This window comes from Choristoneura fumiferana, chromosome 3 (genome assembly GCF_025370935.1).
Source record: "Choristoneura fumiferana chromosome 3, NRCan_CFum_1, whole genome shotgun sequence".
In the NCBI taxonomy this organism is placed as follows: Eukaryota; Metazoa; Arthropoda; class Insecta; order Lepidoptera; family Tortricidae; genus Choristoneura; species Choristoneura fumiferana.
In genome coordinates, this window is record NC_133474.1 from 8512099 (window position 1) to 8533569 (window position 21471).

Consider the following 21471-nt stretch of genomic DNA (forward strand, 5'->3'; position numbering starts at 1 on the left):
ATAGTTAGTCAACGGAAAATACCCTACAAACCTTGATTCCCTTGAGGCCGTCGAAATATACGTTTTTGCGGCAAAAACGGCCGTAACTTTTTTTTACGTTAACTTAGAAATTTGATTTTACCACAGCCACTAGGACTGTGTAGACCTGAGTATATAGTTTTAATTTCAACTCGATATCTCCACGCGTTCCACGGACGGACGGACGGACAGACAACAAAGTTATCCTATACGGTTCCGTTGTTTTCTTTTGAGGTATGGAAATAAAAATACGCATATCACGAAATGGTCCAAAATCAGCAAACTATAATCAAACTACCTATATAGCTATAGATACTTTAAGAAAATATTTTACATAGGTACCTACGAGTAGGTACATAGTAACTAACTTCTTAGAACTGAAAAACTACGAATATTTTTCATGAAATGCGTGATGTCAGTGCACTTTTTGGTATTGTTCCAACAGTAGCAAAGCAAGATGTTTACGTAGGTATCTACGTTTCATCGTTTCAAGGAAAAGCGTTCCCATTCTTTTCCTTAACCAGCTGTGTGTAAGTGCATGGCGCAATAGACATTTAGTAAACATAAGTGCCTTACTTCTGCTTCAAAGAGGATGTCTTGCGATGATTGAAGCGTTGCTTTTGTTCATTTGGGCGTCACACTACACGTGTAGCCAAAATATTAAAGACCATTCTACTTAGATACTTACAGTAAAGTAACTACCTGTTCGTGGGAACTTATTTTACTTGCTTTCCGTTCTTTAACGATTAACTAGGTAGATACAAGATTTTTCACGTTGCTTTTTCGCTACAGCGGCGCTGCGGAGAAGTAATCAGTTCATTGATATGAACCTCCGCAGGCATAGAAAATATAATGAATATCTTGATTGTAAAATATCATTGACTTCTGTGCTCTGTGCTAAACTTTTCGTATAATATGAGGACAACGAAACCCAAAATTCAACCGCCCAAATCTTGAAAAGCCTTCAGCTATCTCGATATAAATTACGGACGTCGTTGCGGAAGGCATGGGGGGGACGGCTGCCCCCCAAAACTGGCCCCCATGTTTAAAATTAATTTATTTACATTACACGTCCGTGTTCGGGTTGGGACATCAATTTACATTATATATTTAAAGTAACACCGTTTAACCAGTACGAAATATTTATATTTCGCTGAATGGCACAATGAAATAAATTTTAACAACGGTAAATCAAAGAGTTCAGAAATAAATTATACCATTTTATACAGAAAATATTCCATTCTTTACTTCTGTCATACATACCTTGGCGGTAAAGGGTGAAATTTTAGAGAAAATAACCTTTTAGCAGAAAAAATCGATTAATTATAAAAAAGTTAGTATTTGGTAACATATTGCGCTGAAACTATAAGTGATATCGCTTTTGAATGTATGAAAGGTTTATAGTAAATTTATCGAGGATTATTTTGTTCCTAAACACTTTTTTGTATCGTGTACGGTTTTCTTTTAAATTGGAAAATACCGCGCTCCGGGACATTTTCGAGGGCGCGGGGGGGTGACGCTTGCCCCGGAGGGAGTGGATAAAATTTAATTTTGCTCTACTACGAAACTCGAAACTCGAAGTTCGTGTCGTGCGGTCCCTCTGACACTTATAGTATTTAATACGAGAGCGAGAGGGACGGTACGATACGAACTTCGAGTTTCGTAGTAGCCCTGCAGGTCGGACATGACGAGGATGACGTTTTGATTTTTTAAATATGTACGTGGTTGCGTACTGGCCACTAAGAACGGATTCGGTTAAAAAAATAATTATGTCATAAAAGAAAAACTAAAAATCGGTGGGACGAGGGGTGACTGGTCTCGGGGTCTCGGCCAAACTGTTAAGCCTCTACAACAATGTACTATTTTTGAAAATTTTATTTTACTCCTTTGTCGGCGTCACTAATATTATGTCTTGGAAAATTGCAGCTTTCTAGCACAATAAAATCTAAACTAAGCCACAGACCGACGGCCGGACATAGCGAAACTGTAAGGGTTCCTTGTAGAACTACGGAACCCTAAAAAGGAGAAATCGTTTAACATAAGTACATAAAAATATAGAGTCGGTTACATAAGTCCTTCTTGCTTTAAGTCGGTTAATAAAGATTTTTATTAAAGTAGGTACAAAATTATAATCTTTCATGTAATATTGAGTGGCAGTGAGACATTATCAATGTTCAGGGTGTCACACAGCAAAGGGATAATCGTAATTAAACCTTTCGCGTAAAAATGTAATATGCAAATTAATCCACTTAATACCTACACGGACCTTTTTGGTTACAGTCTTAAGTAATATTTTACTTGTATAAAATATGATCTCGGAAATACACTTTTTGATATTTCTTTGAGCAGGTAACTAACTGCGTAATTTGTAGAGACCGCCCTTGTCTCGCTAGCAACTACTTGCACTTGTAGCTAAATAGCTTTCACAAGGGGAAAGTATGCAAGGGGCAAAATCCTACAATTATAATAGTTATTATAAATGTCAAAGTTTGTGAAGATGCTCGGATGTTTGTTACTCAATCACTTCTAAACCGCTGAACCGATTTAGATGAATTTCGGTATACAGAGTTCGAGTCCCGGGGAAGGACATAGGATAGTTTTTATCCCGGAAAATTTCATAGTTCCTCCGGGATAGTGATAAACGAATACTACGCGGACTGGGTCGCCCGCAACAGCTAGTTTATTTATAAGCGACGTCTACACTTGTACGTAAGTATCTCCTATTTTTGAGTACCCAAATGCAAACTTTTGCTAACTGTATTTTTTTGTTGGCTGTACCTTCTTGCATTGTCATCTATAAGAGGTTTCGCATAATAATTTAAATAATATTATCTACACCGAATCTTATCTACTTGCCGAAATTTAGTTCTTTATAAACCGAATGATTGTTTACCCGAATATTATATTAGCATAATATATATGTATATATACATGCATAATATTGTTTAGCATATATGTAATTTAGCCGCATTTTGATAGCCCGAACTCCTGTCCAAATTTATGTCCGAAAATAAATTAAGTTCTATTTTATGGTAGTGTAGGTAAATATAAAAACGGTGAATGGTAAAACAATATAATTATGACTAGAAAAATAGATTATTAGGTTAGGTTAGAATTGTACCTATTTGTAACGGAACAAACAGCCACCAGTAAAAGAGGCACGGTCGTAAAAAGGGGGCCGGGGGGGGCCCGCATTAAAAAACAAAGATATTCTACCCCCCTATTAACCTGGATAGGTTCGTTAGTTACCTTATGTCCCGCAGATTAAAAATAGAAGAATGAAAGGATACTCGTTTTAATATATCGGCAAAATTACATTATGCGAAAGTAATTTTCTGCGTACTTAACTAATTTATGCGTAAGTCATTTTTTGCCTAAACAATATTCGGAATTCGCATTATGCGTAAAGCCCATTCGGCTTACATTACATTGGTTATGCGTAAAAGAATTCTGCGTAATAAAATTATGAGAAAACAGTTTCGGCACAAATACTATTATTCGTAAACAGATTATGCAAAATAGAATTATGACAGAAATATTCGTAAACAAGGGGAACCGAATTAACTTATAAGATTTGAACTGAACAAAAATGAACAACAAACACGGCAAGACAAATAAAAGCCTGCAAAATTTATTTCATATTTCTCCTCAAACTTATGATCTCATAGGTACTCGAAATATTTATATTAGACCAAGAAGCTGCTTTCAAATGTAATACCTAACGGAATAGGAAGGATGGAATGTTTTTATTAGCCATTTGGTGTTTTATTATTTCCCATCAGAGAATGAATTCAAGGTTGGAGTTTAATTCAAACAATGGTAAATATGAATCGTATTCAAATTATTGATTCAGAACATTGTTTATTTGTTTTACAAACTAGGTAGGTGTACTTAGAAACGGATGTGGCCGGCTGGCGCACAGAGAATGGATTTTAATTTCCTGCCGTTTAAACTGGCACTGGCGCTTCGTTAGTAGAAATAAGATCTCTTGTGAAGATGTCAATGAACGCAAACGAGCAGCCCTTTCCTCCAAGATACAGCGTAACCCTTGGAGTGGCAAGCGTCCGGGTCCCGGCACACCCTTGTTTGGCAGGCGACCGTCTCCCGGCACGCTGTCAAAAACCCTTGAGTGGCAAGCGACCGGCTCCCGGTCGTTGGCGGGTGACGTATTTCACTAACAAATATAAACTGGCAGACCTATATCTCGCTTGCTTATTCTTGCAGAATGCGTTCATAAATAGACAAGGATGGCATTTATTAACGGCCGCGGCAACATTACGGAAGAAATTTCGTTCTTATCGTTTACTCAAGTTTCACTGTGTGGCCGCTGCCGTGCGCTGGTATTTTGGAAACCTCGTATTATACTATTATTTGATATTGAAAGACTATAAAAGGGCTTTGTTTCGTAAATAAATTAATATTTTACGAAATAAATCAGTGTTTCCTACAGGTAATTGTTTTATTTTGTAATTATAGTTATTTAATACATGACTGAGAAAAATTTGGTTATCAGATATTTGATAATGAATAATAAAGTTCACAGAAATTGAAGGTCATTCATTGTTATTTAATTAGATATGCCATTTTATGCTAAACTATCACTGTAAGGCTTATCTATAAAATTAAAGTAGTTTTTTTTTGGTGATATTTTTAATAAAATTCGCGAATTCGCGAAATTAATTCGTAGGTGTCACTGCAGTCAAGAAAGATTTTTTCAAAATGGCCGCGCCGCTTGACAGTAAATTTTAAATATGGCGCTGCCATTCCACAGGGTAACTGTGAAATTAATTCCCTTTACTGGAATATCCTTTTCCCCTTTTCAGGATTTAACGCTACTTTTGTTTTTAATGTACACAATAGTCTCTCTAGGTTTTAAAAGTACAAAATAAACGAGAAAACACATGTAGCTTAGCAACATGCTCCCGATTATTGTCTTAGCTATAAAGTTTTTCCACCAGTCACTTAAATTATTGTTTATCCCCGCCCACAGCCCCGTAAAAACAACTATTTCGATCGTGGCCACTATTATCCAAAACACATGCCACACGCGGACATGACGGAACCGGACCTTGAATTCCATCAAACAGAAAAGATAAATAAATGCTAGAAATACATAAAAGCCTCTTCTCACAGTGCTCGCTTGAGGTATTATTAAAAATAACAGCATTACCTGGTAATGCGAAAATAAAACTATGATAGCGGCGAAAGGAAAAAAGTTAATAAATGCAGCAATAGAGAGCAATCGTGATACGAAGAACATATACCACCCTAAGAAGTGGACCAGAGCAGCTGATACATCTTCTGGCTCAAGGCCACGCATCTTCAGAGGGCCAGGAATATGCCGCGGTATATCCGGCTCATCTTGGATCACCTCAACATGTCTGCGTCTGGGAGGAGCGGACAGCCAAGTAGGTATAGATTCAGCGTTCTCCACTAATTTTTCAGCCCATAAAGACAAAGCGCCTGGTTTTGGTGCTTCTATAGCCGGCGGGGGTGGTATATACACTTCCTGGATAGTATACTGCGTGTCTCGTCGTCGTGGTGCAACTCGGTCAATAATCGATATCGGCCTCACGTATTCACTGTCGCTCTCCAATGAAGAGGAGCGCCTGGATTTGTTTATTGGTATTGGTTGCAAGTAGTCGGAACTTGCATCAGAGCAACATCCCTCGTCATCGAAAAATGGTTCAGTCACATTAGATTTTGGCGAAAACTGTATCATGTCACTAACAATTTTATTTCTACTATCGTTTGACGTTTGTGATACTACAGATGTTCTTTCTGCTCTGCGCAGGGGAAGTGTTTCATAAATATGTTCTTCTTGTTTCACTTCTATTTTACTGGCTAATTCTGTTTCCTCATTGGTAGCATTTTCAATTAAAACCTCTGAATTGGTCTTCCACGGATACTGACGACCGCAAATCTTTTCTCTTTCAAATCGCCTGTAAACTGTTGCTGTGCTGGCCATCCGCAGCGATGACATCACTATGCTCACCCAGACCAGAGAAACTGCAAACAGATAATTTGGTCCATAAATTATATTTTTTACCAATCATCACACACATCTATGATAGTACCTAGTAGATCCAGTGGCGCATAATAAATATTTTCGCTAGACAACCCGAAGAGTGAGCGAAGCATGGGTTAGGTACGTCTTCGGACGCAAAACCTCGCATTAGTGTACATACAACACCATAGCCGTCCTTGGTGGCTTGTCTACTTAAGCGAGTTGTTACGAGTACGTCATACCACTGGTTGGTACATAAAGTGGTTTTACTCAAATCCAATTAAAATTATCATGCGGGATCTGCACTCAAACGTGATCTATGGTAGGTATTGCAAGCGCCCGTAGGTGATGGTCATGGCTAGCCATAAGATTAGTCAGACAGAAGATTAAACTATTCAACCAGATAAGATTGTAAAATACTTTACATTTTTCAAATCGAGGGTCAGAATAGCGTGACATCATATCCAAAACGTTCAAGATGGCATGTGGCGCAGAGTGGATGAATGCCTGAAGGAAGAGATAGAGTTCCATCGGAGAAGGAGCTTTCGCAGTCAATAGAGCCTCTCTGGTACGTTCTTCATCTTCAACACGGGCCGCGCAAACTGCTTCTACCCACCAAAATACTTGATGACAATATCTGTAAAAATATTAGAAAAGATTTGAAAAGGTTGATTAATTCGACGGGAGAGAGCCCCTTAAAAAGTTAGAACTTTATAGATGGCGGATAGCGTAGGCTGAATTGAAAATACAAACTGAAATATAGATGCAAAGAAAAAACAGAAAAATAAGACCATCACTGGGAATCGAACCCAGGTCCTCGATAATCCGTACCGCGTGCTATACCGCTACACCACTGATGGTCAACGGTACCGACACGAATTTCCCCTATGCACCTCATATCTCAGCTTGTTTGTTTCTTACTTAGTCACTTAAGCAGTGACGCTAGCGACATCTATGCCGTAGCCCTCATCGAGAAACTTTTTTCGGCACTCCATTGGAACTAACCGCTCACCCGGACAAGAGATATCGTTACTAAGCAATCAAATTAAGATTGTTTTTTTGGAATCTTTTTGTATTTTTTATTTCAATTCCAAATTTTTACTTTTACGGTCATCCCGTAAAACCTAAATTGAAAATACAAACTGAAATATAGATCCTACTGAAACTGAATTATTTTTCTGTTTTTAAGAATCATAATTAATTACGGATGTAGGTTAATTTTTGTATTACAAAATTTGCACCATCTGTTTAAAAGAAAATTTGTCCGTATTTGTATTTCCATGTAATCAAAACACGAAAAAAGGATCGCAGAAAGTAAATGTATGTTACTCCAAATTTAACGCGAGCGAAGCTGCGGGCAAAAGCTAGTATAAAATATGTTTGTAGTAGGTACTTGAGTCTTCGATGTTTGTATGTATTTCAGTATTATGTGTGTATGTCTACCCGTTGTTTAGCACCCATAGAACAATCTTTGCTTAGTTTGGGGCTGGGTCAATTGGTGAATTTGTGAGAAGATATTATTATTATTTAATTAATTGTATATCATTATCGTCAAATTTCAGTTCAATTATTTGATGATCAATATTATTTTCCAGTGATTATAATTAATTTTTAGGAAGCCATTTCTATATTGTTTGGTGATTCAGTTTTAGTGACACATCTATTATTTTGGCACCCAATATAATTATTTGATAATCAATATTATTTCCGAGTAATTTTTAAATAATATTTTGGTAACTATTTTAATATTATTTGGTGATTCAATTTAGGTGTCAGATCTACTATTTTAGGAACAAATATTATTTATTAGGTTGCCGAAAACGCATTTATTAGGTGATAAATAAAATCATAGGTACCCTTAAAAAACCAACCAAGAGCGTGTCGGACACGTCCAAAACAGGATTCCGTAGCCATTATGAAAAAATTAAGTAATATTTTTCTAAGGATTTCGTATTTTGTACGGTCTTCCAAGTTTAGATAAGTATAAATAAATAAATAAATATCACGGGACAATTCACACCAATTGGCTAAGTAAAGTTTTTTGAAGAGGTGCTAAATATATTTTTCTTCGATAGTCGACGTCTTAATAATCGAGGAACTGCAGCTCTTTTATTTTTATTTCCTCTTATGAATTAGAAATATTTTTTTAAGTGGTCGATATGACGTTTGTGAGATTGAAATGGCAGAACCGTTGAGGGCTTAGTAGTAACAGTAAAAAAAAAACGACACCTGTCACTACTGTCACTGTCAAGTAGAATCTAACCTAAAACCGTTTTATTTGCTTTGCGATTTGGTGAGATCAATGTGTTTTTTGGATAATTTTTAAAGACCTCTCAGCACAAACTCAGTACTTTAAAATTTGCCGCATTTCTCCACGACCTTTGCATAATAATTGGACCACGATTGGACAGTTTCGACGACTATTTTGGCTCTGCTTCTTCGACAACGCTATCTTGTATTCTCGACGACACTTGGCTTGACTTTTGGACCATATTTTCTATTTAAGCGGCTTCACCTTTCAATACGAAATGAGTGAATTTGTGCGAGCAGATTCTTGCCACACATGGCTATGAGTCTAGAATATTTTGACACCAGTGATAAGTATACAATGTTGCCGAAATCAGAGGAGATAAAGCACTTGTCCGTACCGGTAAAATGGATGAACGTAAGTACAAAATTATATCAATACAGTTTCTTGTCTATTTTTTTTAATTACATTTTAGGGCATCAAAAGTTGAATATGTTGCCGGACCAAAGTTGTTCGAGAGCACAGAATAACAAAAACATATTACCTATATTGTGACCATTTACTTAAATATCAACTGACAATGTGATTGATGCGACAGGTGATATTGTTCTGCATTGGCTGGTATATATTATGATAGAGTAAAATTTCTGTGGTTAGTGAAACATTATATTGTAAGTTGTAACTAGCTGTTGCCCCGTGACTCTGTCTACGAAGAATTCGCTTATCGCTTTCCCGCGAGTACTATGCATTTTTTCGGGATAAGACTGTGAGATAAAAAGTAGCCTATGTTCTTCCTCGGGATTCCAACTACCTCCATAATGAATTTTGGCTAAATCAGTTCAGCAACTGAAGCATGAAAAGTTAACAGACAGACAAACAGAGTTCCTTTCACATTTATAATATTAAATATAAGTAAGCATTTATAATAATTTTGATACTTTTTTTCAGGTGGATGTAAACACACATTGGTGTTTTTATTTTGGTTGCAAGAAAAAGCCAGTGAAGGAGCATAACCTTTTTTTTCCAAGGACATGCATTTTTCCATAAAAAAGAGGCATAGAAGTATCACAGAACTCCTCAATGGTTAATGAAAGAGAATAGAATAGACTTAAGATTTAGCACGGAAATGTTATTTTGAACATGACGATCTCTTAATACAGAAATGTATTTTTAGTTGACAATGCAAGTACAGTCGACAATAAGTAGTCAGCAAATTTTTTTTCTTTAAAATATCATTTTTGGTTTTTATTTGTGTAAGCTTTTATTTTTCCGCACAATACTTTTTGTTGACTATACTTGTCTTGCATTGTCATCTTAATCTGTAATCAGTATAAATACTGCTGTGCTAAGCTAATGGTACTTTAAATTTGTATTCTCATTTTGGTTTATAATTATAATACATACATACTCGTACATTGCAAGTCGAATAAAATTTAATTGAATTTACAGATGGTAGGACCTTGTGCAAGGTCCGCCCGGATTGCTACCACCATCTTGCTCGCTAATCCTGCCGTGAAGCAGCAGTGCTTGCACTGTTGTGTTTCGGCGTGGAGAGTAAGACAGCCAGTGAAATAACTGGCACTTGAGGTATTCCTTCTTTGGCCTCTAGGTTGGCAAGGCATCTGCAATACCCAGGTGTTGCAGTTGTCTATGCGTGGTGGTGATCTCTTACCATCAGGAGATCCACTTGCTCGTTTGCCATCCAGTCGAATAAAAAAAAAAAAAACTTGTAAAATATGTTTCTTTTCACTTATGATTCTCATCATCAAAAATAACGAAAAAATGTGCAGAATTTGTAACATTGCTTACAGAGATTTTGATCAGGTTCGATTCCCGGTCATGTATGTATTAGAGTCAGACAAAATAAAACAGTTGAATGCCATATATATCCATACTAATATTATAAATGCGAAAGTGTGTGTGTTTGTATGTTTCTCCGTCTTTCACGTCGCAACGGAGCGACGGATCGACGTGATTTTTGGCATAGAGATTGTTTATGGGCCACAGAGTGATATAGGCTACTTTTTATTCCGGAAAAATAAACAGTTCCCGAGGGAACAGCGCGCGATAACCGAATTCCACGCGGGTGAAGCCGCGGGCAAAAGATAGTATATATACACATCCAGGTCAACTGGTAGAACAAACAATACAATCTAGGGTCACTGTCACAAGTACAAGTACTAAAAATACAAGTAAATCACCACGGTTTTGTTATAACTTATGATCAATGGTATGCATATTGTTTACATGTATAACACACAAGTTAATCAAACCACGGTTGCTTAGGAAATTAAAAATCTTAACAGCGCGATTCAGCTTTTCCTTGAGACAAGATAGTGACATCTTTTGATGCAAAAGTAAACTAAAATCCCGGTTTAACACATAGTAACCTATTATTATATTTGTATTACATTTCCTTGTATTTCTTAGTAGTACTTCTAATGCCTTTATGGGGATGGCACAATATTTAATTTATTAAAAATACGACTTGTTTTTAAATTACCCTTTGCCAGGAATATTATATACATGTTCCAATAAATCGGGTCTTTTGAGACATATGTTTATGCTAAACGTTTTTATGATAATTTGTGTATTTATGAAATAAAAACAATATAAATGAAGTATTGCATTTTTAAAATGAACTAAAATAATTTCCTTGCTCACCCGCGCCCGCGACCTTACGATAGCTAAGCTTATGCAAAATATGCAATAATATAATAATATAATATGTTTTTATTATGTTACTGCAAATTAACTAAAACCATCTAAAACACATGCAATAGGACAGCTTTGTATAGGTAGCATGTTCCAACAAATAGGGTCTTTTGAGTCATATGCTTATGCTAAACGTTTTTATGATAATTTGTACATTTCTGAAATAAATAAAATATAAATTATTGTATTTTTATTATATTACTCTCCAAATTAATTAAAACTATCTAAAACACATGTAATAAGACAGCTTTGTTTACATAATTTTATGTGGTTATGGTTAATAACAGAGAGGCTTCAAAAATACGGATTCTTTTAATCTTCAAATCACGCATTTCACATGTATCCTCAAGCTCGCTATGACTTTAGATGGACAAGTGCAAGTTGCAAGCCACTTCATTCTGTAAATGATTTAGCAGAAACTCACTCATTCCTTCAATACACTTTGAAATAAAGAATATAAACCCATTTGTGCAACATGCAATTAATTATTTTAATGTATTGCATGACTCTTACTGAGACCATGTCCTTTTTATTGTTTTGGTAAAAAAACGAGATATCTCTGCTTTCTGTTATGTTTTCCTTTGCCGTGTTGTTGATGTTGAAGGGCTAGAGGATTCGTATAATGATGTTGTTGATGAGCAACTTGCAGTGGAAGATGAAGCTGACTTGCACCAAGTCGCTTGTAAAGACTAGGATGCGTAAATACGCCGAATTCGGAAAATCTCGTTTGTATTTCATAGACGAAGGTACAAAGCATTGGAAAACATTTCTGTAATGCTCCATTTCTACTCGAATACTGTCGGAGTCGTCTGAATCCATTGTAGGGATACTGTGATTCGAATTTACTCGTAAGGCAGTCCAAATGTCAAGCCAAGGGTGGCCGAGAATTCAAGATAACGTTGTCTAAGAAACAGAGCCAAAATAGTCGTCGAAAATATCCAATCGTGGTCAAATTATCGTGCAAAGGTCGTGGAGAGATGTGGCAAATTCAAAAGCCCAGAGTTTGGGCTAAGGTCGTAAAAATTATCCAAACAAAAAACACACTGATCGCACCAAATCGCAAAGCAAATAAAATGGTTTTAGGTTAGATTCTACTTGACAGTGACAGCAGTGACAGTTGACTTCGTTTTTTTTTAATGTTTCTACTAAGTATTGAGCCCTCAACGGGTCTGCCATTTCAATCTCACAAACGTCATATCGACCACTTAAAAAAATATTTCTAATTAATAAGAGGAAATAAAAATAAAAGAGCTGCAGTTCCTCGATTATTAAGACGTCGACTATCGAAAAAAAATATAATTAGCGCCTCTCCAAAAAACTTTACTTAGCCAATTGACCTAGTCCCAAAGTAAGCTTAGCAAAGCTTGTGTTATGGGTACTAACTAAGCAACGGATAAATATAATTATATAGATATAGATACATACTTAAATACATATTAAACACCCAAGACCCGAGAACAAACATTCGTATTTTTCATACAAATATCTGCCCCGACACGGGAATCGAACCCGGGACCTCAAGCTTCGTAGTCAGGTTCTCTAACCACTAGGCCATCTGGTCGTCTAAAGTATATTTTATACCTTAGGCTGCTATTTAAGAGTAAAACTACTAATAATTCTCAAGCAAACTTAGCCGTTATAGTTTTCCTTGAAAGTTTGATATACTTACTACCATCCTGCATTTTTCAAAATTTTTCCAGCCACCGGTTTAGAGTTTAGAGGGGGGGACGCTCGATTTTAATGAAAATTTGCACTTTAAAGATGAATATTTCGCAAACAAATCCCTGAATCGAAAAATTGTCTTAGCAAACCCCTAATGGTTTTTAAAAGACCTATCCAACGATACCCCACACTATAGGGTTGGATGAGAAAAAAAATAACCCTTACTTTACGTCTATGGGAGGTACCCTAAAAAAAATTTTTTTTTTAGTTTTTTATTGTACCATTTTGTCGGCATAGTTTACATATATACATATACGTGCAAAATTACAGCTATCTAGCATTGATAGTCCCTGAGCAAAGCCGCGGACGGATGGACAGACAGACAGACAGACAAACAGACAGACATGGCGAAACTATAAGGGTTCCGTTTTTGCCATTTTGGCTCCGGAACCCTAAAAAATGTTCGCCAGCTTCAATGAGGGCTATCGCGTATGAATTTGCCGCTAGAGGCGCTAGTGTAGCGTGAGGTATCCGAAATGTCAAATCTCATAGTTTTTGAGTGAGATACGCGGGTTTATTTATAATTAGAATAATTTTGTGAATATTTTGCATTACCTGAAATTATTATGGCAATTATGCGTTACGGGGCAATAAATTGTCTGTGTTTTGAGACAGTTTTGTCTTTCGGAAACTTTTGTCCTCCCTTTTTTCCGAACAAAACGGGACTATACGCAACACTGTTGCACTGTTGCTCGATATTTTTATGGTACGGTTTTAAGGTGTATTAATTATGATTTTAATCTAAACATTGTTTTCACGCCCGTAATAACAGACTTTGAAAGCCACACTTAAAAACCTCACCTAAAAGTATGCAGGTAAGATAAATGTGACTGCCAGAACGTACCATAACGAAAGGTAATGGAACATTTTGCTTGGAAGTAAAAGATGACTAGCTTTAAATACCTACTTAGGGGCTGTTTCACCATCCATTGATTAGTGTTAACTGACGGTTAAATGTGATGCCGTCTCCGTCTATTCAAACAAAACAAAGAGTACCTATTTTCCTTTGCTATTTTTATACGAAAATGTTAAAATTTCCGTTCTTGCCATTTTAGTTAGTGATTCCAAAAATAGATGCACCGAGCACAAAGCGACTTACCATCTTGTGCTAGCTTGCCGCCAAAATATAGCTGGTGACCAATGTATACCAGAGCTCCAGCACAGCACGACAAAGTTTAATTGTTGCTTACCTTCCTATTGCTGCTACAGGAAAAAGCAAAAAGTTTCCTATTTGCATGAATATCCATTTCAAGTCATTTTTCTCTATTTGCACGGAAAATGCAGAGGCTTCAGTTTGCAATCCCGGAGGTGGTGAAGCCAGAGTGAAGATGAGCGCTATCAAGGCAGGCAACACCATCAATATGGTGCAGAAAATAGCAATTCTGAAAAATAGCTGCAGTTAAATTTTCAGTCAATTCTATGAATCATTTTCATTATAATTGATATTACTCACCCATTATCACCGTTCAGGAAATGCTCACAGATAAGTGCTATGTCAAAGCAGATCAGGGTGAGGTAGACAAGGAGGCCGCCGCAAGCAGGGAACACCCTGTGCAACAGCAAAGCCTGCCATGTCGGCAGCTCCCAGCCCAGAACCTCACCCGACACCTCCTTGTCTAACTTGCATGTTACCATTTCTGACCATTACCGACGATTTCTGTACTTACTAAATTGGCTCACTTTTTTTCTACCTCAGTTATTTTTTACAGTTGTTTAAGAGTAGCGGCTGTTTGTTTCAAACCAAGAAAACTAAAAAGCAAATGAAACAGATTGTATACTCCCATTGATAACGCTGATAAGATATCGGTAGAGACAAACAGATAACTGTAACAGTGAAGGCCTAGCTTTTTTTTGGTAAACGTTGATATAAGTACAATTTAGGCGTCCTACTTGGTATTAATTATAGCTGCTTAAACCTATTTATTTGAGCATTTCACTGAAAGTGGTTGTCATCTGACCCCAGGTCCCATTTTCCATCTACCAAAAGTCCACTTAGCAAAACAACCTTTCATGGAAAGCAGAAACAATTTTTTTTTATTCGACTGGATGGAAAACGAGCAAGTGGGTCTCCTGATGGTAAGAGATCACCACCACCCAGAAAAATCTGCAACACCAGGGGTATTGCAAATGCGTTGCCAACCTAGAGGCCTAAGATGGGATCAATTATTATTATTAATATTATTATTAACTTGGTAATCATGCTAACAGGGACCTAGGACATGGGTTGGTGACTGTGAATGCACTAATTTTCAAGCAAGTGAGTGAAGTTATAACTTTCGAATGACCAAAGAACCTACTATTCGGCTTAAGATTTCTCGTTGATTATAGTGAAAAAACGGAAAAAAAATACTTTCATTAAAAAATCAAACTTAAAAAATATTAAGCGTCCAATAATAATACATTGCAGATCCTATTTTCCATTTTATTCACTCATTCGGCTTTGTTTAAACTTTGTAATAAAAAAAGCGTTTTTAATATTAACTGGAACAATCAGTCAATACGTTTGACTTTGACAGATTGGATTGATTGATTGACGCGCTTTAGGTGTTGGTTTGGTTGGTTGTGGATTGTGGGTTGGTTATGATAGATAGTTTCATAATAAAAAAAAAAACTAGCAGTTACTCTAAAAATAATATTTTTATTATAAGATATAAAACATTTATAGTACTCAAGTTTTCCGACATGTATAAAAATATTCTATCGAGGACTCTACTTAGCAAAACCACAAGGTTGTTCAAAGGTTCTGTTGATAATGTGAAACAAGTACACTGTGCAATTTGCTTAAGAAATCCTAGACAAACATCGAAGCCAAACAACCAAGCCTCTCCAGCAATTACTAGCAAATACCAGGTCATTACAGATAGCAACGCGACGGTTATCGAAAATACGGCAGAGGAGCATTTCCAAGAAGAAAATAAGTACCCCATATTCAGTGATGAATATGATGGGGTTAATCTTACAAGTATGGATACCCACATATTGAACTGTGTGCTTTACTATGTGGATCTATAATTTTACTGTACAGTCACGTCTAAAATATGTATACAAAAACAAGGTTGCATAAATATGTAGTCATACATTGTATCAAAAATATTTATCTATTACTGACACCAAAAATTGTATTCATTTAACTTTTTCAGTATTATGTAATCACAAAATGCTTCAGAAAGTTGCATACTTAAATAAATTCCATTTAAATGTATCCACCTCGTAGGCAAAAATAAGTATACATGAATGGGTTCCATATACATATAACCACACCAATTTGGCAAATATTTGTATACGCCGTTTGATTCATAAATATGTAAACACGATTTGATATTTTGATTCGTTTGAAGAATTACTGTTTTGTCTCTTTCGTAACCTGCATGCGGGCAGGGACATACATACTACGAATCCATACTCCATTAAAGTAATATTATATTATACTGGTGACCCGTTCCGGCACAACACGGTTACGGTATACATAGACACCGTGAATCACACTATTTATTTGTGAAAACCGCATCAAAATCCGTTGCGTAGTTTGAAAGATCTAAGCGTACAGACAAAAAAAGCGACTTTGTTTTATACTATGGAGTGATGAATTGAAAGTAACTCTGTCTGTTCCGGTATCACGTCGAAACCGACTGTCAAGGGGCTGAACATAGGGTACTTAGTTTTTATCTCCAAAAGCAACCCTTAAGGGGAGAAAATGGGGGATGAACTGACTGGAGTGAGCTGGATGAAATTTGGTATGGATATATTTAATTTTTTATACACCATCAAGATCACCAAATACTTGGAAACGTCCAGTGGTCATTAATATCGACTAAGCCAAAGCGATCAAGTTGTTCGGGTCATCCACTGAGGACAGATCCACTGAAGCATCTATAATTTGCAATCTTTAATCATTGTAATTAAAATTAAAATAAAATTAAAATAAAAACAAAAAAATGCTTAGTGCACCTTTCTGAGAATGACCCTAAACTGAAATACTCAATATTTACAAGTCAATTCAATCTAAGGACTGTCAAGTGCGTCATAGAATAATCGTGAGATAGACGTATGCAGTGACAAGTCCGCACTGTTTTCGTGAATTGTCAAATCAGTTAAATATACAACTTACGATTCTATGCCAGTCAGACAAGGTTTGTTGTTGCAGTCTGGATACATATTTATGAATCAAACGGCGTATACAAATATTTGCCAAATTGGTGTGGTTATATGTATATGGAACCCATTCATGTATACTTATTTTTGCCTACGAGGTGGATACATTTAAATGGAATTTATTTAAGTATGCAACTTTCTGAAGCATTTTGTGATTACATAATACTGAAACAGTTTAATGAATACAATTTTTTGGTGTCAGTAATAGATACATATTTATGATGAAAATGTGTGGCTACATATTTTTCAATTTTTTTTGTGTATACATACTTTAGACGTGACTGTACATATTTTGTTCTGTTTACAGGAGGAAAAACTGGAGTATTTGAAATTGAAGACCTAGTTGTTCTGCTTCAAAGAGAAAACTCCAAGGATATATTTGTAGCCACTGTACCGCAGAGTATAAATTATGTAGATTACATTTGCATTGTCAGTGCCCGCAGCAAAAGACATATATTAGCACTGGCAGAATTTGTTAGAAAAGTTTATAAGAAAAAGTGTTACAAATCAGATTCAATACCAAGAATTGAAGGGAAAGGTTCTGATGAATGGATGGCTTTAGACTTAGGTACTTAACCTATGTAACTATTAATTGAACTTATTTATCAAGAAATGGTATAAAAAAAACCTGTAATGCTTTATTCATTGTAAGCAATTGTTTAATCTGTATTATTTGTTTACAGGTAACATTGCATTGCATATTTTCTCTGAAAAGGCTCGGAAAGTCTATGACTTGGAAACCTTGTGGGCTGTGGGACCAGAGTATGATGACCAAATGAACAAGAAGCATGATGTTGCTGATATTTTCCAGAATTATAGCTCATACCTTAAAGACTTGAAACCTTTATCATAGTTATACTAGTCTAATAAACTGATATCTTATAATACATAAGAGTTTTATTAAAACTACTGTCTAGATTTTAGTCTTTAACAGATTTTTAAGAGATCAATGTAGGTGCAATAGTACCATGTTACATTAATATTCAAGGTTGCAGGCAGACAATAGCAAAGCCTCTTTTTAGCTTGTCTACAATGCAAACCGATTCTAACTAAAGATACTTGGATATAGCGGCATGCACTGGGTCTACTTCAGGGCATTGTTAATGAGTTTAACTTCTACAGACTAGCTGGGGTTACAGCTCCCTACCTATAAATGCATAATAATTAATTAAAGCTTTCACTGATGATATCAGTTAAGGCTAGTCTTAAAGAAAGTTAAAACTATATTTTTATTTGTTATTTTGAGCAACTTCTTTATTTCTGTTATGTATTGAAAAAGGCATGTCTAAAGGTGATTAGATTACAATTAGTTATATATATCAAGTAGTTCAAAGCAAATTAAGTTATGAATTGTGCTCAGTAAAATATTATGGTAGTAGGGGAATTAAGTCTATCAGAAATTAAAATAAGTGCACCATTAAAAGTCTCATATAAAATGTTTATTTTTGCTTAATTACTTAATGATACATAAAGTACTGATGGTATTGGAGAAATTATAATACAGCAATTGATTTTGTGTACTCCAAATTAAAATATTTGTTGCATTAAAATTTTATTACAAACATTTATTTTTAGTCACAACTATCCACATAATGTGTGTTTGTTAATATAATTTGATATACAAAATAACAATTTGGCATATTTTTGTTTATGAACTAGCTCAAATTTCTAAATGCATCATTACAATGTAAAATAATTATAAAAGCACAGCTGTTGACTACAACATTCATTCCACAATCACAAGATTTATTTCTTTTCAGTCAAAATGCATATGCACATTCTAATAAATCTAGTTATTATACTAAATAGCATAGTTTAGGAAGCAACCTATATGTATAAAAGTGCTTCTAGTGAATTATTAAATAATTATAATAGTTAAACTAATTGGAAGCCGTTAAACAATAAATAATAATATCAACGGTTGAAAGGAGAAATTGACTAAGCAACATTTTTGTGAAAATTTTGAGACATAGCTCAAACGACAGTGAAAAAAATTACTTATTCTGCATATATAATAACTCACTATCTTAAAAAAATGTTGTTTAGTCAATTTCTCCTTTCAGCCGTCAATATAGTATTGTAAGATTTATGTAGCAGTTACAGTGAATTAAAAACAAAGTTTATTGGACCACATGTAAGTCTTTCATTTTCATGACTATCATCAGTACAAGAAATGTATAAGGAAGAAGAGATGCAGGCAATATTTATCTTACTCTGCCAAAGTATGTTACCAATCAGTTTTGCACAAATCAATAATATGTTGAAACTTGTAAATTATTTGCCTTTTAATTCAGATCTTATACAATTAAAATTGAGAAAGTATTTTTCTGTTACTTAGCAAAGCAATAATTTAAATTGATTTGGTGCAAAATTTCTAAATTTAAATATTCATTCAAAATACACAAATACATATTCAAATTAATTGCTTTATGTTTGCATACATGTTTTGGCTCATGACTATTGAATTAAGACAATATGGCCACACTTTTTCTGACTCCAGCACCTGAATTGACATTGTCTAAACTTGACCACTTCTTGATGCCATTCTTGGCAATCTCAGCTGATATTTTGTCCTCCATGACCCGAGACATTGCTTCTAGTTTTTGTGCCCGCTCCTTGCTCAAAGGTTCACTTGGGAAAGCTAGGTCATTAGCCTCGGCCAGCGTGCGTAGGTCAAAGTAATATTTAGCATACACACTAGATGGAACATTGATGTTGAACTGCAGCATCTCTAAGAACTGCCTCTCCAACTCGTTCATGTCTTCAACAGTTATGTCTTTAAGAATTTGGCAGTAATCCACATTCCACACGGCCTGGTCATCCCACACTTTACTGGCTAGTAATATGGCTCCCAGAACTATTCTTTTCCAATTTGACGGAGCAATATCTAACTCAGCACAAATAAGGAGTCGCTCCAAGTACACAAGTGTAATGATAGCACATTCTGCAGTAAGTTGAGCAGCATTGAACAAAGTTCTAACAAATTTATATATCTGCTTGTGCTCAGGATTATATTTATCATAATCATCACTTACCCCTTCTTTGCTCAGGGGATGTAGCTTTTCATCAAAAATATCAAGTTGACGCTCAGAAGTTCTGTTCTTGATGTGATAGTAGATGGCCAGAGCCACACATTTCACTGTGTTTTTGAGGTTGGGCTGAGAAACGGTACTGTCGTCCAAGTAGATGGTGGAACAGGAACTACTTTTCTTGAGCTTGTTGTCAGCGATTTGATGTTGGCTGCGCTTCCTGGTCATGCCATTCTCTAAAGAGGCCTTTGACCTTTCCATGAAGATGGTCTTCGCGACGGGGTCTTGCGACGGGTCGAGGTCGCCATCGTCGGGCTCGCGCTCGCTGATGTGCTGGATATTGTTGGAGCTCACTTCGCCCTCGGGTAGGTAGTCCTCTAACTTCACGATGTCTTTCCGGATCGGCGATGGGCTCCGGTAACAACAGCAACTGTTTTGGTTACCCATCTTCGAATGCGATTGTTGCACTAAAGATAACTTGTTATCATTCTACGAGCACTACCAGAGTGCACTGAATACTGAACGCACTTAAATAGCGTGCCGAGTCACTGGAATCACATAAAAGGCCCATAGTATCTGAAACAAATAACATGAGCTCTTTAGGTTTCATTGAACGAAACATTCAATTAAATAATTGCTCCAAATCATAATTAAACATCAAGTACCTTAAAACAGCAATCACTATTAGTCACATTTCTCTGAAATGCAAAAAATAACAGAAGAGAAAATATATCATTCACTTTATTGGAGATTTGACAGTACGTACGTACGGTACGAGTAAGTACGGTACGCTTAAAGTTGGCTAATAAGCTGCTAGTTGGTTGCGAATGAAACGAACATCATTAAAGCCTGACGTTTTTTATCCGGCTTGAAACAGCTTTGTTAAACGCTTATACTTAATTTCATATAGAACTAGACTATGCTATGAGGGCTTTCGCATCGCGTATGAATTTGCCGCTAGAGGCGCTAGTGTAGAGAGAGGTCTCCGAAATGTCAAATGTCACTGTTTTTGGGTGAGCTACGCGGGTTTATTTATAATAAGAATAATTTTGTGAATATTTTGCAATAGCTGAAATTAATTATGAAAAAATATGCGAAACGGGGCAATGAATGTCTGTGTTTTGCGACAGTTTTTTTCTTTCGGAAACCTTTGTCCTCGTTTTTTTTCAAACAAAACGGGACTACACAACAATGTGGCATGCTCGATATTTTTATGGTAAGTACGGTTTCCATATGATTTAAATTTACATTTGGTTTCCACGCCCGTAATAACAAACTAACCACCCCACCATCACCACCATCACCATCTTGCTCGCTAATCCTGCTGTGAAGCAGCGTGAATAATTATTTTAAATTTATCCATATTTCATTATTTAAGTATTTATTCACTTGCCATACCAACGTTTGCCACAAAATATATAGAGCCGTGCTGTTTTTCCGGATTTTTTAAAATGACATCTTATAGAATGCAGTAGGTTAGGTTAGTTTAATATCAACTGAAGAAAATACTATTTCAGAAATAATCTACTTTATGGCAAATGAAAATTATGACAAACGATACATTATGTCATATGGAATTC

General features: G+C 35.8%; 3 protein-coding genes across 4 annotated transcripts; 1 reads left to right on the top strand and 2 right to left on the bottom strand.

The window, feature by feature from the left end:
* Positions 1–4791: 4791 nt before the first annotated feature.
* LOC141426489 (uncharacterized) lies at positions 4792–15077 on the bottom strand. Of its 2 annotated transcripts, XM_074085422.1 has the most exons (5): positions 15008–15077; positions 14164–14459; positions 13901–14092; positions 6451–6662; positions 4792–6027 (listed from the first exon to the last, which is right to left on the bottom strand). In XM_074085422.1, exons 2-5 carry the CDS (start codon positions 14343–14345, stop codon positions 4838–4840), a joined length of 1776 nt encoding a protein of 591 aa, XP_073941523.1. In that variant the 5' UTR covers positions 14346–14459; positions 15008–15077; the 3' UTR covers positions 4792–4837. The 2 variants fall into 2 exon arrangements, with proteins under 2 accessions (XP_073941523.1, XP_073941524.1); XM_074085423.1 differs by lacking the exon at positions 15008–15077 and having other exon boundaries at positions 13901–14103; positions 14164–14252.
* Positions 15078–15248: 171 nt separating this feature from the next.
* RsfS312 (ribosomal silencing factor RsfS-like protein, 312) lies at positions 15249–17754 on the top strand. The gene is made up of 3 exons (XM_074085425.1): positions 15249–15672; positions 17170–17430; positions 17546–17754. The coding sequence occupies exons 1-3, from the start codon at positions 15291–15293 to the stop codon at positions 17713–17715; spliced, it is 813 nt and encodes a 270-aa protein (XP_073941526.1). The 5' UTR covers positions 15249–15290; the 3' UTR covers positions 17716–17754.
* Positions 17755–18286: 532 nt separating this feature from the next.
* CycY (cyclin Y) lies at positions 18287–20790 on the bottom strand. The gene is made up of 2 exons (XM_074085424.1): positions 20557–20790; positions 18287–20467 (listed from the first exon to the last, which is right to left on the bottom strand). Exon 2 carries the CDS (start codon positions 20336–20338, stop codon positions 19328–19330), a length of 1011 nt encoding a protein of 336 aa, XP_073941525.1. The 5' UTR covers positions 20339–20467; positions 20557–20790; the 3' UTR covers positions 18287–19327.
* Positions 20791–21471: the final 681 nt, after the last annotated feature.

Bases quoted from the DNA above. Each gene is read 5' to 3' on its own strand.
- RsfS312 (XM_074085425.1), top strand. From the start codon at position 15,291: ATGATAGATAGTTTCATAATAAAAAAAAAAACTAGCAGTTACTCTAAA. The intron at 15,673-17,169 runs GTATGGATACCC...TTCTGTTTACAG, and splicing joins TGATGGGGTTAATCTTACAA to GAGGAAAAACTGGAGTATTT. The intron at 17,431-17,545 runs GTACTTAACCTA...ATTTGTTTACAG, and splicing joins ATGGATGGCTTTAGACTTAG to GTAACATTGCATTGCATATT.
- CycY (XM_074085424.1), bottom strand. From the start codon at position 20,338: ATGGGTAACCAAAACAGTTGCTGTTGTTACCGGAGCCCATCGCCGATC.
- LOC141426489 (XM_074085422.1), bottom strand. From the start codon at position 14,345: ATGGTAACATGCAAGTTAGACAAGGAGGTGTCGGGTGAGGTTCTGGGC. The intron at 14,093-14,163 runs GTGAGTAATATC...GCTATTTTTCAG, and splicing joins TTCCTGAACGGTGATAATGG to AATTGCTATTTTCTGCACCA. The intron at 6,028-6,450 runs GTAAAGTATTTT...ATCTGTTTGCAG, and splicing joins TGACCCTCGATTTGAAAAAT to TTTCTCTGGTCTGGGTGAGC.